Source organism: Bombus vosnesenskii, unplaced genomic scaffold (genome assembly GCF_011952255.1).
Source record: "Bombus vosnesenskii isolate JDL3184/JDL3185 unplaced genomic scaffold, Bvos_JDL3184-5_v1.1 scf7180000013305, whole genome shotgun sequence".
NCBI classification, from domain to species: Eukaryota; Metazoa; Arthropoda; class Insecta; order Hymenoptera; family Apidae; genus Bombus; species Bombus vosnesenskii.
This window is the reverse complement of record NW_022882954.1, coordinates 162,747-179,669: the sequence shown is the minus strand read 5'-3', so window position 1 is coordinate 179,669 and position 16,923 is coordinate 162,747. Positions and strand designations below refer to the sequence as shown.

The 16,923-nt window shown below is 33.3% G+C and overlaps 4 protein-coding genes and 1 long non-coding RNA gene across 5 annotated transcripts; 2 read left to right on the top strand and 3 right to left on the bottom strand.

The window, feature by feature from the left end:
• Positions 1–1,508: 1,508 nt before the first annotated feature.
• On the bottom strand, positions 1,509–7,937 carry LOC117234619 (putative ATP-dependent RNA helicase Pl10). The gene is made up of 8 exons (XM_033496015.1): positions 7,467–7,937; positions 5,777–5,858; positions 4,879–5,417; positions 4,307–4,773; positions 3,926–4,230; positions 3,544–3,843; positions 3,180–3,443; positions 1,509–3,115 (listed from the first exon to the last, which is right to left on the bottom strand). Exons 1-8 carry the CDS (start codon positions 7,509–7,511, stop codon positions 3,021–3,023), a joined length of 2,097 nt encoding a protein of 698 aa, XP_033351906.1. The 5' UTR covers positions 7,512–7,937; the 3' UTR covers positions 1,509–3,020.
• On the top strand, positions 5,867–6,925 carry LOC117234622. Its single transcript, XR_004493551.1, has 2 exons — positions 5,867–5,950; positions 6,611–6,925. It is a non-coding gene; the product is annotated as an uncharacterized LOC117234622 (long non-coding RNA).
• Positions 7,938–8,187: 250 nt separating the features above from the next.
• On the bottom strand, positions 8,188–9,971 carry LOC117234621 (60S ribosomal protein L8). Its single transcript, XM_033496017.1, has 5 exons — positions 9,905–9,971; positions 9,477–9,624; positions 9,062–9,203; positions 8,629–8,942; positions 8,188–8,419 (listed from the first exon to the last, which is right to left on the bottom strand). The coding sequence occupies exons 2-5, from the start codon at positions 9,612–9,614 to the stop codon at positions 8,240–8,242; spliced, it is 774 nt and encodes a 257-aa protein (XP_033351908.1). The 5' UTR covers positions 9,615–9,624; positions 9,905–9,971; the 3' UTR covers positions 8,188–8,239.
• Positions 9,972–10,637: 666 nt separating this feature from the next.
• On the top strand, positions 10,638–11,242 carry LOC117234541. The gene is made up of 2 exons (XM_033495870.1): positions 10,638–11,079; positions 11,155–11,242. Exons 1-2 carry the CDS (start codon positions 10,773–10,775, stop codon positions 11,163–11,165), a joined length of 318 nt encoding a protein of 105 aa, XP_033351761.1. The 5' UTR covers positions 10,638–10,772; the 3' UTR covers positions 11,166–11,242.
• On the bottom strand, positions 11,184–14,700 carry LOC117234540 (proline-, glutamic acid- and leucine-rich protein 1-like). The gene is made up of 8 exons (XM_033495869.1): positions 14,520–14,700; positions 14,012–14,410; positions 13,587–13,933; positions 13,329–13,508; positions 12,993–13,257; positions 12,699–12,899; positions 12,329–12,621; positions 11,184–12,226 (listed from the first exon to the last, which is right to left on the bottom strand). Exons 1-8 carry the CDS (start codon positions 14,631–14,633, stop codon positions 11,650–11,652), a joined length of 2,376 nt encoding a protein of 791 aa, XP_033351760.1. The 5' UTR covers positions 14,634–14,700; the 3' UTR covers positions 11,184–11,649.
• Positions 14,701–16,923: the final 2,223 nt, after the last annotated feature.

Here is a 16,923-nt window from a genome sequence, read left to right as displayed (position 1 = left end):
GTCTGTCTACAACAGAACACTGTCAGAGACGATTGCGGGTTTTTATCGATTACGAATCTCGCGAAGAAAGGAGAGGAGAGGAAGAAAGATATATAAATATGCGAAAGGAAAAATTCGGGATAATAGTGTCCAAAAGTCACCTATTTTCTTTTTTTTTTCTTTTTTTGCTTGTTTTCACCTATCGCAGTAAAATAACGCAACGCAATACAGCAAAGCCGTTACGCAAAGTTTGCGCATATAGTACCACCTACGAAATCATACGTAAATATTTTTATCGAAAGGAGATGAAATAGTAGTAGTAGTAGTAGTAATAATAATAATAATAATAATAATAATAATAATAGTAATAATAATAATAGTAATAATAATAATAGTAATAATAATAATAGTAATAATAATGATGATGATGATGATGATGATGATAATAATAATAATAATATTAATAATAATAATAATAATAATAATAATAAAAACAATACGAACAATAGCGATAGTGGTACTAGTGATAGTAATAATAGTAATATTACGGCATGATCTACTATCTCTTAAATAGACTAAGGTCTAACTGAACAATTGTGCCGTAAAATTGTACACTATATTAACAGAAAAGTGACCGATCACTTTTCGTTGTGAGTTCTTCTTGTAATGTTCTTGGCAGGGCCTCCGAGTTGATAAACGGACTCGACGATAAATCAATCATATTAGAATTTGAAACCACGCGCATCAATGGTGGTCGGAAGCCAACAATATTATTCGTATAACACTATTTGAAAGTTCTAGTTGAAATAATTATTCCCCGTCAAAGAGGCATTCACACCTTGGTCCACTGTCACACGGCATACGATTCACGCACGCGATTGCACTATAAATCTATTAATATAACAGGTATAAGTATGACATGTCTAAAAATCCTGTCAGTTGTCACACAAATTGAATTTGTACTTTTTCTCACATAGATTAGGTAAGAATCCGACATGTTTGCACAAAAGATATCGACATTCTATAAAGCCCTACCAACATCATCAATCAGTAATGACGCGTTCCGCCGTTATTATCTATTATTAATGCGCGTTTATTTTAAGTAGAAACAATGCCCCAAAAACGTGTTTTTAGGACTGTAAGAGGCTAGCGTTCAGCCCTCCCCGATCGGACAACAGCCACGTTGTTCTTGATGTTCTGTTCACTTTTAACGACTTAATATTTCCATTCTCTGCTCAAACAACTGAGCTCGTGCTTTCCGGACATTCAATGCCGATTAATTCATACATTTAATATTTGTATTTCGTTAAATTGTTCATTTATCAATTAGCATGGAAATTGAATGTCACAAGATCGTTCGGTATCACAGTCGTTTTTCAATTATTTTAATGTTTATGTATTTACGAATATTACTTAGTATGTATATATATATATATATAGCGTACTGATAAATACAGTTATAAAATATGAGTGCGCCTTTATGCATCCTTATTTTCAAAGGGCCTGCTTTTTGTATATTTTTCTTCCTTTTTTACCCCCTTTTGTCTTGTAAGGTTGAGCCAACAAACAACGTAATGTATTTTTGCTCTTTGTTCTTATCTCTTTTGAAGTTCCCTTCTGTAACTGCAACCGTATATTTTTACCCGTTTTTTCTTTTTTGTGTTCTTTTTCTTTTTTCTCTTTTTTTTTTTTTGTGTGTGTGTGTGTGTGAGCTTTCTCGTTCTAGAGCACTCGCATTCAGTATTGCGATCTAAGATTTTGACCACCGTACCAATTTTACAGGACAACGTCTTTGTTACGTTTAGAAATTCTAATTAGAGTATGTTAAAATTCAGGTACAAATATACCTGACGTTTGCTGAAAATGTTCAGCCTACTCTAAATACAATGACCCAACTTTTAAATAAAATAACTCTTTGAATCAAAAGAGTTACAGAAGCAAGAAGTTTACAGCATCAGACTTTTAAACTTACTTATATATTAACAGGACGTGACAGAAATATAAACGAGATTTCTAAAAGTACCTTAAGACGTAGCCTGTGTGTCCTTTTCATAACATCAAAGCTCTCGACTACTGAACACTTAACGCGATTTAGTCGATTAAACCATGATATCGCCGGCGCAACGTCGTCTGTGTCTGGGGACGGCAAAACAACAAAGTACCATTCGTCGCTGGACTATAGTAAATTTAAAACAGGAATCGTGACGAAACCTATGGCGATGGCGATATGGCGTATCGTAGGCGCCTAGTCAAATATAGATGCGTTAAAAACGAAGTAAGAAGGAAAATGGCGCCACTGGTATTAAATTAAATTACACAAGGTACTGGCCATTCAGGCGAGAATAATAAAGCACTTGTGCATTTAAAGCTCTATGATTACACGAATCTAGACGCCACACGATTCTCGAAGATACGCCCACCACGTCCTTCAAAAATTTTAATAATGAAGCCACAATGAGCCCCATAGTCTCGACAGGAGTTCTAAAAAATTTCACTAAGTTTCTTCTCACCTACTACGCGTCGCATCGTTATACCGTAGCTAGGCATTAACGACTGTTCGATTTGATTCGTTAATCGATATACTATTTGTGTTGTTCAACACGCACGGCAACGAAACTTTGGATGGATCCTACATTTCTCTCCAATAGCTGACAAATCCTGATAACTCTTTCCCTTCGAAACGAATTCATCGTCTTTTTGGTATCGTATGATGAATTCCTTTCACAGTTCCTAATGCTGAAGATTGCATTCTGGATTTGTCAATCGTGTTTCGTCGCACGCGAATAAAAATATTTATGGAATTGAATAAACACAATTATCTTTTTTCTTTTTAGTTTGAAAATTGTAGTGCACAGGCAGTCAGCGAATGTGATTTGTTTATACGTGATACTGTCTTTTCTTGTGTATACGTATACGCGCGCAAATACGTGCGTGTTGTACCCGATGTGTATGTCGTACGTGTCTTTCTTACATATATTTGAATTTACGTGTACAGATAGTAATAATGGTAAAAGTGAAAATAGAAATGGCGATAATGATTTTTACTTGTCCCACCAATCAGGATCATTACCGCTGACATTGTTAGCAGAACTATTATACGGGCTGTTATAGTTACCTCCGTAATTGCCATAACTTCCTATAAGAGAAAGAACGATTTATACGAAATTTTCATTAAATTACGATAATGAACATTTACGAACCTCCGTAACTGCCAGGCCTATTGGAGGAACCATTATTACGGGCAGATCCGGAACTTGGTGTTTGACGATAATCTCTAGCACCAAACCCACCGCTAAATCGGCCTTTGGTACTCCCAGCCCGACGAGATCCACCTCCAGAATATCTCGCTTCAGAGAACATATCGTCTAACCAAGGAGGGAGTTCTTGATTAGCTTCAATCAGAAGAGATACCAAATCGCGCACCAAGTTAATATTCTTGCTGTTGAAGAATGACGTTGCTAAACCTGTCGCACAAATTACATTTGTACTATCATTAAACATCGGGCAACAAAGGGTAATAAATGCCTGTAATAATAAATATATCATAAAGTAAAAAAGACGAACCTAAATTTCCCATACGACCAGTACGGCCAATTCGATGAACGTATTCTTCAACATCTCCCGGTAAATCGAAGTTGATTACGTGCTTCACATGTGGAATATCAAGCCCACGGGCAGCAACGGCGGTAGCAACAAGTATCGGCGCTTTACCAGCTCGGAAGCGACGCAAAGCTTCTTCTCGTTCACGTTGTGTTCGATCACCGTGAATGCTAGTCACCGGATATCCCATATGATGTAAATATTCTTCCAACATATCTGCACCTTTCTTTGTTTCCACAAATACTAGAGTCAATGACTCAGCAGCTAAATTAAAAAGATAATTGTTAATGTTATACATGTAAAGTATACACGTATTACACAATGTTTCGCAATTTCGATTACGTACAAGAATCTGAGTAGTTGCCAGCTTGAAGAAGGTCAAGCAAATAAGAACGCTTATCATGTTCTTCCACCCATACAATTTTCTGAGTAATATTTTCAGATGTAGAACCAACACGGCCTACAGCTAAAAAGATATAGTTACTGAGGAAGTCTCTTGCTAACATTTGAATTTCTTTCGGAAACGTAGCTGAAAACATAAGTGTCTGCCTTTCCCCAGTAGGAGGCATTGTGTCCTCCTGGACTATACGTCTTATTTGTGGCTCGAAACCCATATCCAACATACGGTCTGCTTCGTCCAATACTAAATATCTGAAAGGAAATATTAAACATTATACACTATAAATTAGACGTTCGAGATTAATAATAACACAAGTTTTATACATACCGACAATTATGCAACCCAATTTTACCTCGCCCTAACATATCTACAAGGCGACCAGGTGTTGCAACAAGAAGATGACAACCGCGATCTAATTCTCGCATTTGATCTACAATGTTCGAACCACCATAAACAACAGCAGGACGCATACGTGATCTATATGCGAATTTCCGCGCCTCGTCATATATTTGCGTAGCAAGCTCTCTAGTAGGTGCTAGTACCAGACCAAGAGGGAAATGTTTACGCTTTCCAGAAGTGTTGGCTGGAGGTGCACGTGGCCCGCTTTCATAAATCTGATTTAATATTGGCACTAAAAAGGCCGCTGTTTTACCAGACCCCGTTTGGGCACAGGCCATAACATCACGGCGCCCGATAATAATCGGTATCGCATATTTCTGTACTGGCGTGGGTTTATCATAACCAGCCAAAGTAATGCTATTCTTTATTATCTCCGTCAGCTTAACTTCGTCAAACTATAAGAAGAAGTAAGATCATAAGATGCGTAAAAGTTGATACGACTCATTTCTAGTTATAAACTATATGTGTGCAATTCAATTATATGCAATTTTAAAACTTACAGATGTGATATGTGGAGGTATGTTATCCCCAGTAGCCTCAACTGGGATATCCTCATATTTACTAAAGTTAATGCCAGTATTGCCACTACCAAACAGCTCCACCTCCAATCGCTCGTCTCTTGAAGTGGGAATTGTCCAGTCGATTTCAGAGTTTGTTCTACCTCCCTCTCTATCGTCCTTCCATCTACCACCCATTCTGTGATCGTTTCTGCTCTCTTGCCAGCGATCGTTTCTAGGTTGATCCTGCCAACGGTCATTCCCAGAATTAATTTGGCGATCTCGCTCTCGGTCAGAATTGGCATATCTATAATCTCTTCCATTTTCTTGATTGGCACTACGTCTGTTGCGCCCACCAAAATTCCCGAAATTTCCAAAGTCGACATCACGAGAGCGTGTATCTCTGTAGGCTGAACCACCTCTTCCCCTATCACGATCTCTGTCCCTTTCCCTTTCACGATCGCGATCTCTTCCTCTATCTCTATCGGAATATGGTCTTGAGTTGGAAGAAAAATGGTGATCACCGCCAGAAGGCGCGTTGCCTGTGGGCAAATTAATATTACAGTCCTTATCTTCTCTTTATTATTATTATCATTTTTTTTTTTTTAATTATTAGACGAAATCGTTTAAATAATAAAACTTTTTATAAAATAGCACTATACAAAGAAGCTCTACTGACTCATATATCTTTTCAGTAGCAACATTTTTTAGATATTCGTCCAATATTTGATATTATATTTGGGTGTTTACAATACAAATTCTACATACATACATGTATGTAGATGTATAACATAGTAGAAAAATCAACAGAATCATTTCAAAATATGATACTATGTATATACGCACATGCAAATTAAAAATAAAGCATAGATATAATGTAATAAGAATTTAGAAGACTCACTTCCAGACTTATTTCGCAAATGCGGTGCTACGTAGCGACCCCCACTTGGTTGGCGGGAGCCCTGCAAGTCCAGACCAGCTAACTAAAATATAAAGTACAAATATTTTTAAATCTTCTTTATTCGTAATATACAACAGTAATGAGCAAACTCTGGATTTTTTGAAAATATAACACGTAAGTACTTTAATATGAAATTATTTAAATGAAATTGTCTAAATTATGTCATATATGTACAGCATGTACATCATTGTTTACAATTCTTTTAGTCATGCCTATTTACTTCCTATTTCTTTATCACTATGAAAGGTTTGGTTATCATCTTGCACTTCACTGACAATTTACATCACGGTTTTTAGTAGCCAAGAGACTGATATGAGAAATAAGTAAAATATCATATTGACAAATTAAGTAAAATACAAAAAGTAGCAAATAGATCGTGTTTAACATACATGAACATAAATAATTATAATGATATATGTATAATAAGACAAACTAGTCTTTGATCTAATATACAAAGTTGATAAAAGATATTTCACTGAGGTCAACAAATATTATTCGTCACATGTTACAACAATAAAGACTATAATGACAACATATAAAAGAATCCCTACGTTCATAAAATAAATGTATAGTGAAAAGAAATTTTAAAATGATGTAGCACTTTTTAACAAAGTCAATTTATTTATGAAAATAGTATATGGATGAAAGTAAATATGAGATAACTAATAAAATTTATTGTTCGATTGACACATCAACGACAGATTTAGGTTGTATATTACTTTCTATTTTTAATAACAACCGGAAACAATTATTAAATATTTTGTCAATTTCCAGATCTCAATCTATGTACGCATTTATACAAGGAATCAAAGACAAAATTAAACAGCATCCGATTGATGAAAAAGAAAAAAAAAAGAAAAAAACAGATCCAACTATCGAAACAAAATAACCATGGGAAAGATGTATCTTAAATTTAAATACTAGGAAACAAACAGAACATATACCTATTTGATATTTATACGCTGTCATAAATGTTACTATGTATGTATATATGATAATATGTAGAAATTATTTTATAGGGTATATGCCCTAAATTTGTCACTAAAATGTATGTATCTTCTTGTTCTTATTAATAGAATATCAAACATATTGCTTGTCTTTATTAGATAATGAATTATTTACTGCTAAATAAGCAATTATTAGTTTAAAACTCATATCACATCTATGACAAATTTAAGCAGTGTGGATGTTGTTCCCTATTCCTTAAGCAAATGGAGCTTTTACATCCGGTGTACCCTCAATTTTATACGGAATTATGTATTATATGTAATTCATCTAATCATAAGAACTTGAACATGATAGAAGAGCAATGTTAGAATGCGTCACGGCACGAGGTTTGCTGTTCCCGGAATTGGTTGCCGCCATTACAAAGCTGTACGTCACAAACCAACCCGACGATGATCCAAGTCTACAAACTTTTTAATGTAGGAAAGATGCAAGAATAATTGATTCGCAGAAATGTAGGTTATAAAATAATACTTACGGACAGTCACGCACGATTATGTGAAGAAAATTTTTGGGACGGTATAAGACAACAAAAGATTCAAGTAGAAAGGATAAAGGAAGAAACGGTAGATTGGAACAAGGCTTGGCCTGTCAAAAATATAACAAAACCGCTAATTTTCTTTACCTGCTGCTCTAGACCTGATCCATTCTGGTTGGCTGCATTACTCATATTACTCCGCCTCGGTGCGTATTTTTCGTGGCTCTGCCGCAGAAGCTCTTTAGCTATTTCTCACCTAGGCAATCACTAAGCAAAAAATTTCAATTGTTCGTTCCTTTTTTCTTTCCTTCCGTTTCTTGATGAGCTAAAAACGAAACTTGTCGACTGAGTCAAGTATTTAGAATTACAGTTTCTGCCTGTCGATAATTCGGTACAAAGGAAATTCGAATACTGGCTACGATGAAAGGCCTCTGGCCACACTTGACGTCGACGCAACAAAAATGGCCGAGCGCCGAAATATCGCTAGCAAAATGGCTGACGACTAATATCCGCCGGATATCGACGCAACTAAAAGAGCATACTTTGCTGGACAATTTTCTGTTTGTTTACCATTCCTACTATTCTAGCGTATTAAAGTTTGGAACAAAATTTACGGCTTACACATGATGTTAGAATGGAATCCACGAACACATTGTATTACTTTTCTAATTTATTATCGGTTGGTACCCGTGTTCGACATATTGACTACATCCAAATTTCCAATACCAAATTGTTACGCCAAATTCAGATTCCACTATTAAATATACTAGAAAAATAAAACTATAAGATTACTATTCAATACTTTTGTAAAATAAATCTTTCGATGACATGAATCGAACGGCAACGTGAATAATATTACGATAGAATGATTTTTTTAAACATTTTATTGTATAAGTCTCAGGGTTTAATCAATCTTTAATCTAATCGTCTTTCTTAGTGTCGGTCTTTCCACCACGAATTCTTCCTGTACGACGAGCAGCAATAAGACCGATCTTACGACCAGCGCTAGTTCCACGTTTAACTGTGGATGCTTTACCAATATGTTGATGGTTACCACCACCATGAGGATGCTCAACTGGGTTCATAGCAACACCACGAACCTGTAAATAAGAAAAGATATTACAGACCCAATACCGTGACGCCACACCATATTATAGATATCAAACTGCAGGCTCGCTCAGTTCAAAGATTTTCCACAACAAATTGTTCAGGTTTCAAATGTCTAAAAACCATCATCGACAAACATTTTTCTAATAAAACGTAAAAATCTGCACATATTGTATTTAGTAGTGTAAAAGATAAACTGTACCTTAGGCCAGCAATTTCTCTTCGCCTTGTATTTATGATACGCTCGACCAGCTTTAAGGATTGGTTTATCAATACGTCCACCACCAGCAACAATACCAACCATTGCTCTATTGTTGGATGGTATAACCTTTTTAGCGCCAGATGGTAATTTCACTCTGGTTTTCTTTGTATCGGGATTATGAGCTATGACTGTAGCATAATTTCCCGAAGCCCTCGCCAATCGACCTCTGTCGCCAGTCTTTTCCTCCAAATTACAAATAATGGTACCTTCAGGCATTTGACCAACAGGCATCACATTTCCAATTTGGAGATTCGCTGCAACATAAAATATTCTATATTATTGATTTATACCAATACTTTTTCCATATTTCTTCCATTTATAAATAATCCAATGCATTCTAAATAATATATCCTGGTTAAAGTTCTTCGTTTACCTTTTTTCCCGCAATACAAAAATTGTCCAGTATACATTCCTTCGGGAGCAATAAATAATTCTTTACGGGTTTTGAATTTGTACGGATCTCTGAAATGAACAACAGCTAATGGTGCACCACGACCAGGGTCATGAATGATATCCTGCAAATGCCAATCATTTTTAATAGAAGATAGTAATAAATTTTTATAGTATAATTTTATAAAAACGCATAATAGTGTCAGAAAGAGCCTCTAGTAGCTATTCATCAGATGTCTATTCAGAAGTAGACAAACTAGAATTCATCATGAATGTGAATATAACTTCTAAAAAGTGAAAATACAGTAGGAATCTACAGTAAAAAGGAAAAGTGAAAAAAAAAAAGAAACAAAACAAAGTTAACTGAAAATATTATAAAATAAAAGAATTGAACGAACCTTCACAACACCTTTGATGTAACCATGTCTCTCGGAGAAATCCAAGGAGCGAAGTTTTGGTGCTCCCTTTCTCCTTTTTGTATGGGATCTGAAAACAGATCCAGCTCCTTTACGCTGAGCACGAATCACTCGACCCATGGTTTAAATCCTATACACAAAATTACATAAAACGTTAAATTATTTTGCTCTTACAATGCTAGAAACAGTGAAAAACGTGACACTATCTGTTATTCTCGTAACGTAACAACATAACCTCTAAACGATACAATCAACATTTAACTTAATTTCCTTCCTAAAAACTAAAATATTTACAGAAACGTCCACAAAATTAACAAATGTGTTCTAATAACAATTGTTTTATAGCAGATGCATTTTATTTTCATAAATTTAAGAGGATTTTAAATGTAACATAATCACGCGTTACATACCGACCGAACCAATATCGAACAGAGAAAGACACAACCGGAAATCACATCAACGTGTAAAGTTTAAATTGGTTGCACTGAGTGCCCCGCTGAAATGTTTGATTTTAAAAATCGAAATGTATCTTTGGCGAAACGATACTTGGTATAGATTTTATTATAAAAATAATAATTTAATAATTGTTAATTTTATAGTATTAAGCATTTATATACTTCTGCTCTGCGCGCGCGTCTGTGTGTGTGTGTGTGTGTGTGTGTGTGTGTGTGTGTGTGTGTGTGTGTGTGTGTGTGTGTGTAAACTCTCGCTTGTATTAGTTATCAATACCAAGAATACTTAGGCAAACGGATGTTCCGACTATTGTAATGCAAGCATGCAAAATGTGTAGACGCGTTTGCATAATATTCTCAAGTTTAGTTTTAATTTGTGTGTGTGCTTTAATTTTATCAAAATAATTTAAATGAAAAAAATAATTGTATGCTCATTCACTGCTTTCCTTTGCTTTTCGCAGTTCATGTTTTAGGTAATATTGAAATATTTTCTTTATCAACAAAATTTTACGAAATATGATTTTTCGTAAAACTTAAATTATTCCAACCAAATTATACCAATTTAATTTAAAAGCTGACACATATTAATGATATATATCACAACAATAAAACTTTATCACTATAAAATATATGTATGTGGACATCAATTTATCAACTCATACATCCTGTAATAAGGACTGCAGGACTTAACTCAATAAACATGATAGTGTTATCACTAAAAGTTTCTTTAAATTACACTCTTTTATTAAACGAAACATGCTCATTAAATAAGGAAGTAAAAAAGATCATTATTCCGTTTAGAGACTGATTCTTCTGCACGTGGAAGATGAAATTAATGCCACGAAACAGGAACCACCGTGTTTCCAACTTAATATTAATTAACGACAAGAGAATTACAAGATGCGAAGATTGTAATGTAAGATTTTTGAACATATTTACAGTTACGTTCCGGAATTCTAACGATGGATATCCGGCATTAACATTTTCGTACATGAGGGGCGGTTTCAGTAGAGGTTCTGCTTGTCAGTATGAGATAAAGGATATAATTGAAAGAAAAATAATACAAGTTGTATCGATTCAATATAGATTGGGTTCATTTGATAATCAAACTGCAAATAAATACCTACATTATTGTAATTATTATAATATTTATTTTCATTGTATAATAGTAAGACAGAAAAAGTACTTTTTCATACATTATGTTACAGATTTATGTTAGGATTTTTAAGTTCCTGGACGAAGGAATTACCGGGTAAAATAATGGCATATTCGACATTATGCTAGTGGTTAAATAAGTGGAAGATTATATAGAATATTTTGATGAACATCAAAGAAAGAATTATAGCATTTGGTCATGGTACAGGAGCTAGTGCTGCCTTCACGTTCGCATTATCGGAATTATCGAGAAGTAAATAATTGTATATGCAATTATAAAATTCTCATAATGATGCTCTATGATTAAAAAATCTCTATAACGAATTTTAAAGAACGAAACAAAAATCAATGATTTGATAGAAAGTACAAAATATGAGAAATTAAAAATTATATTTGGAAAGAAATTTCAGCAGGCAAATATATGTATAATCTATAAGTACAATTCTATATAAAAGATTAAAATATTATAGCTATATGTACGTAATGCACGGAAAGCATAAAATAACGATATATTTAGCGCGAATTTAAAATGTTCAAAATGGATGTGATTAACTGTCATTCTTTGGTACATCCTGGAACAATTGCAGCATTTCTTCTTCCTCTTTTTCTTGTGCAAAATGCTCTTTATTTACTTCAGATATTCTAGAAATATTTTCCGAGCTACGCTTAATATCTCCTGTTGTATTCGTATTTTCAATACAAATACCGTCAGTTTGTTTAATAACGTTCAATGATGACATTGATCTCGGTATTTCTGTATCGCTAAACACGACTGTCATTGAAGCAGTTTCATTTACTGATTCGTCAGAAATTTGTGCAGCTTGTTCACTTTCTATAATATCTTTATTCTGTATTGTAACTGTTATTTGTTCTTTTATCGTGTTATCTTGTTCTTTTACAATATCTTTGTTTGTTTGTGTAATATGCAGTTTATCTTCAGTAGTATTTTCTGTCCCAGGTTCAACAATTTCATTATGATGTGAATTTGTAACTTTTAATTTTTTATTTGGCGATGGTTCTACACCTTCGTCTGCGATAGTTTCAACAAAAGGTGAAAGTACGTTTTCCATTGTGCTGTGTCCTTGTACAATTTGTTCATCGGTGACAAATTCCTTTTGTATTGTCCTGAAAAATATATATAATTTCGATTTAAAATCCAAATTATAGAAAACTATTCGCCATTGACATTAATATTCTTAGGCAAATATATGAACTCTTAAAACTTACTCTACTTGAGTTAGTTGAATAGGTGGAGCATGAGGATGCGTGATTTTTTCAAGTTCTGCCAATGCCACTTTGGCTTCTTGAATAATATCTAAATTATTATCATTCAAAGCCATTTCAAATATCTCTAGAGAGTATTGCGTAGGTAAAGGCGTTAAGGAATGTGGATTCATTTGCAGAGCTCTCAATACTCTAAATAGTAACAAACGACAGTGAGCATGTTCTTTATAAAATTTTTGTTCAGTTGTGCTCAAATAACAGTCATACAGCAAAGGTATTACAATATTTTGTACAGTCTAAGAAAAAAAAAAAAGAAACAATTATTACATCCAGCATCAAGCTTTATAACAAAATATGAAAGTGGAAAGCTTACCTTAAAAAATGTTTGTTTTAAAAGAGTTCCACTATTGAAAAATACATTTTGCAATACATCAAGAGCCACTTTACATACATCCGTATCCAGATAATGCTCTTTATTAGAAGCAATTCCATTACTCAAATGTATACCCTTCTCATATTGACTATCTCGGAGACGCTTCAATGCTCTTTTTGATAAATTTTGTGTTTTTTGAATCTGTGACACCAATTTATCCGTTAAACAAGTCAATTAAGTTTGTATTATATCGAAATACAATTAAATTTTTGTTAAATGCTATTATAAACTCACAGTCAATAAAACACGATCTTTTTCTGGTACAATATCTTTTAATATAGAAGAAAGATATTCATCCGCAACTGTCTCTATACCAGATAATGAATTAGTATTCATTAACCAAGAGTTAAGACATTTATAAACAGATATCCTTACATTTCTAAATGGTTTGTTTCTATTAATCGTTATCTGGTTTTCTAAAGCATTCTCTGTCCATTGCAATGTTTGAAGAAGCAGTTCCAATATCGTCGATCCATACGATACTAACTGTTCTTTAAATCTACATATTTTAAACTCATATAAATTTCATTTTAACAATAGTTTGCTATTTCAAAATTATAATATTTTTACCCATTTATTAGTGAATTCAAAACATTGAATAAAGCAATATGTAGTTTTGGTAAAATAAGATATAAAATCTGTTCTTTGACAGAATTTTGATTTTTTATGTTTGACGGTTGTATCGCTAATCCTCTACATAAAACCTTCAAGATCTCATGCGGTAATACTGAATTTTTGTCATCAACTCCGCTATAAAGTTTAGACTATTTAAACAATCTCCTTTTAATATATTACATACAAACTAACATTTGTAAATTATTCTCTTACCATAACATAAATGATAAATAAGAACACAAGTTCGAAAATCTTTGTTTCTGTGTAAAATAGAATTGAATGATATTCTCTTCAGATATATTAGGTAATTCTAATTTATCCCATATGTTCACATTTTCTAATTCTGTCAAGTTTGAAAATAATTCATCCATTATTACATGTAAGCTATTGCAAATAAGCGCTTGGTTATATATCCATCCAGTATAATTTGGTTTCGAAGGTGGAGGTTTAAACGAACGCTCTGTTGCTTTTGCCAGAAGGGCATAGCATTTTGCACTGGCGCAAACCAGATTTTCTTGCGTAGAATCAACTTGTAGTAGTATAATTTTTTTTATAGTCACCTGAGATATTAAAATATTTCACACTAAATAAATATGTCTATACATCACTTTTCTGCGATAGTAAAGAAGATCGGCTACCTGAGAACGTTCACAAACTTCTGGATATCGATGTAATAATACAGCAATTAAATAATATACCGGACCACATTTCTTTTCTGTACTCAAGTTACTAATTACATTGATAAGCTGCTTTACATTTTGCATAGATACTTGTTTTTGTATCTCAGGAATATCTTTGGATCTGATAATCAGTTGTCCAAGAACTTTACAAGAAATGGATAACTCCTGTGGCGTACTATGGATACTATCTAATACTTGGGTAGCTTTTGACATCCATAGTATGCAATATTTTAAAAGAATATCTTTCGAGCATTGTGGTAAGATCGTGTCCAAAATTAATAAACCTTTACATCGAGATTGTGATTGATTTAAATAGGTATTTACAGTCGATACAATGACATTCTGTACTTTTTCAACCTAAAAATAGAAACGTACATTGTATATTATATGGCATATTTGCGTTGAAATTACGATCGAAATGTATTATTTTTCAAGTGTAAGGTTATGTTCAAAAATATAATTTTACCTCTTCTACATCAAATGGTATATCTCCGTTAAAACATATTAAGTGTTGCAAGAATTCTTCATATTCTTTTGATTCATGATCAAAAAAATTAATTAATTCCATTATTGTTGCCATTTTATTTCTATAACGATCCACGTGCTTTCGGCAAACTCACAAATGTGGCTAACTATAAGGGAATCTAGCTATGAAGTATGTATAATATTTTCTATGTACAATACAAGAATCCCATGAGTACACAATAACTATATTTAACTATAACTACATTTTGCATTTTTAATATAATTCAACGTCATTGAAAAGAAATCAAAAATTTAATTTTTAAACATAAAGTAGTTATTATGTATATTTAAAAAATGTACATATTTGGTAAAAAAAAAAAAAATACATATATGTACATAATAAATTATGAAAAAACATTATTATATTTTAATTATACTTTAAAATAAAAATTCATATATTATTATTTTATGTATATATATATATATAAATATACACATGTATAATTTTTTGCTATATTTGTACAAGATGAAAATTAATTAAATCACAGAACTGAATCATCGATACTGATATTAAATATCGTTATTAAGATCGTTCACTTTATTATATCTTGATATCTTTTGTTTAAATCTTCATCTGTATCTTTGGAAATCTAGATAAATCGCGCGCTCAGAAGCAGTTAGAGCGGAGTAAATGACGAGATTCTTTTACGCAATGTGATTGGCCTCAATTGTAAAAGGAATTACATATTATGTAATTTTGCGGTGTACTCGGTGACGACGATTTAAATATTTCTTCTTCTCTCATGGGTGTATACGATCACGCGAACCATGTTTTACGCTACTTTTTACATTAATCTCTCCGCTGCAATAAGAGGAATAACTTTAACGTAAAATACAGTTTTAAATGTTTGTAACGTTTAAACGTATAAGATAATGATATAGATTGTTTTCTAATCGATTCAATTTGTTTGATAAACAATCATAAATATTAATTCTATAGCTATTTAATTTCAGGATTCTTGCATTAATTAACGGATAAAATTAAAAACCAGAAATAGAAGAGTAAGTGAGATATACATGTATGTATGTACGTGTATGCATGTACGGTATATGTATTAATAAGCGTTTGAAGCTAATTTTTTAATATACTTTTTATAATGTAGGACTATTAAAAATTTCCTTACTGTTGTATAGATGATCTAAAATGTAAAAATATTCTAAAAAATAATTGGCTGCAGTTAGAGCGAAATAAAAATGATAAGCGGATGAGCTATGGATGGAACATAGGCGAAAGATAGAACGTTAACGTAAGAATAAATTTATTTTCCGTGTCAGTTGTTCAAAATTAAATTGTAATTTATTATAAATTGTATTATTATTCAATTGTATTTAGCATTTCCTTTGTCTCTCCCGTTCGTTAGATTTCCAATGAACAGTCTGAAAATAGTATAAGATACGTCCCAGTGTATTTGGAGTATACCTACGAGTATACCTACGAGTGTATTCGTTTCCTTAAGAGTAGATTTCTTTTTATCTCGTTTTTTCTCTTTAAATTTTCTCTTTAAATTTCTCTTTAAATAATATGATTCAAACCGTTACGAGACTATAAAAAAAAAGGATATTTATTAAAAACCGTAATAACGGAGAACAAATAGGAACGGAAAAAGGATAACTAATTTGCGTAAAACAAAAAAAAAAAAAAAGAGAAAAAAGCAAAGTAGCCGTGTAAACAATGAGGAACATAAAGTGGAGAGGCATTGAGACGTGGTAGCTGTTGGGTATTAGTGTGGAAGGTAAAAATCGAGTCACAGGTATACACGGTAATAAATAGAAAAAAAGATCTGAAAGGAAACAAGGATATTTCAATTACATTCACGTGCGTATAGAGAGGTTGCTACATAGGAAGAAAACTGTGTTGAGCCCTAACGCCTACCGGCCATCCTCCTGCCTCATCAGGACAGCGTTGAGTACGAGGCTTTCCCCCTCCTGTTGGTTTTGTCTTTCCTCCCTCTCCTTCGTCGGCATCCTACGTCCTTCCTCTCGCCATTCGGACTCGCTCCTACCTCCTACCTAGCCCCTAGCACTCGTTCCTCGGATCAGTTCCCCTACCTACCGGTGTCCAGTTATGTTGTGGAGAACGTTGCTCGGGCAACAATTTGTTTGGACTTTTGTTTCGGGAGACGTCCCGTAGAATCGTTCGTTCGATAAAGACGTTGCGGACTGTATCACGTTATCGATCGTGCGTTCAGTGATCTTGAAAAAGTACACTCGGTCGGTTTTGTTTGATTTTTTAATAATCGTCCAGTCCATTTACATTCCAGACCCACGCGTGCTTCTCGATATACATTCGCGCAGGATCTGGTGTGCTTGGTGAACAGATTTAGGAGAAAGGTGAAAATATTTTT

What these genes read in the sequence shown, in the direction of transcription:
- LOC117234540 (XM_033495869.1), bottom strand. Translation starts at nt 14,633, where the DNA reads ATGGCAACAATAATGGAATTAATTAATTTTTTTGATCATGAATCAAAA. An exon ending in AAGTTTGTGAACGTTCTCAG is followed by an intron (nt 13,934 to 14,011) that starts GTAGCCGATCTT and finishes TTAATATCTCAG; the next exon opens with GTGACTATAAAAAAAATTAT. An exon ending in ATTCAACTAACTCAAGTAGA is followed by an intron (nt 12,227 to 12,328) that starts GTAAGTTTTAAG and finishes TATATTTTTCAG; the next exon opens with GACAATACAAAAGGAATTTG.
- LOC117234621 (XM_033496017.1), bottom strand. Translation starts at nt 9,614, where the DNA reads ATGGGTCGAGTGATTCGTGCTCAGCGTAAAGGAGCTGGATCTGTTTTC. An exon ending in TTTGTATTGCGGGAAAAAAG is followed by an intron (nt 8,943 to 9,061) that starts GTAAACGAAGAA and finishes TTTATGTTGCAG; the next exon opens with CGAATCTCCAAATTGGAAAT. An exon ending in AGAGAAATTGCTGGCCTAAG is followed by an intron (nt 8,420 to 8,628) that starts GTACAGTTTATC and finishes TCTTATTTACAG; the next exon opens with GTTCGTGGTGTTGCTATGAA.
- LOC117234541 (XM_033495870.1), top strand. Translation starts at nt 10,773, where the DNA reads ATGAAATTAATGCCACGAAACAGGAACCACCGTGTTTCCAACTTAATA.
- LOC117234619 (XM_033496015.1), bottom strand. Translation starts at nt 7,511, where the DNA reads ATGAGTAATGCAGCCAACCAGAATGGATCAGGTCTAGAGCAGCAG. An exon ending in TGGTCGTATGGGAAATTTAG is followed by an intron (nt 3,444 to 3,543) that starts GTTCGTCTTTTT and finishes TTTGTGCGACAG; the next exon opens with GTTTAGCAACGTCATTCTTC. An exon ending in TAGGCCTGGCAGTTACGGAG is followed by an intron (nt 3,116 to 3,179) that starts GTTCGTAAATGT and finishes TTTCTCTTATAG; the next exon opens with GAAGTTATGGCAATTACGGA.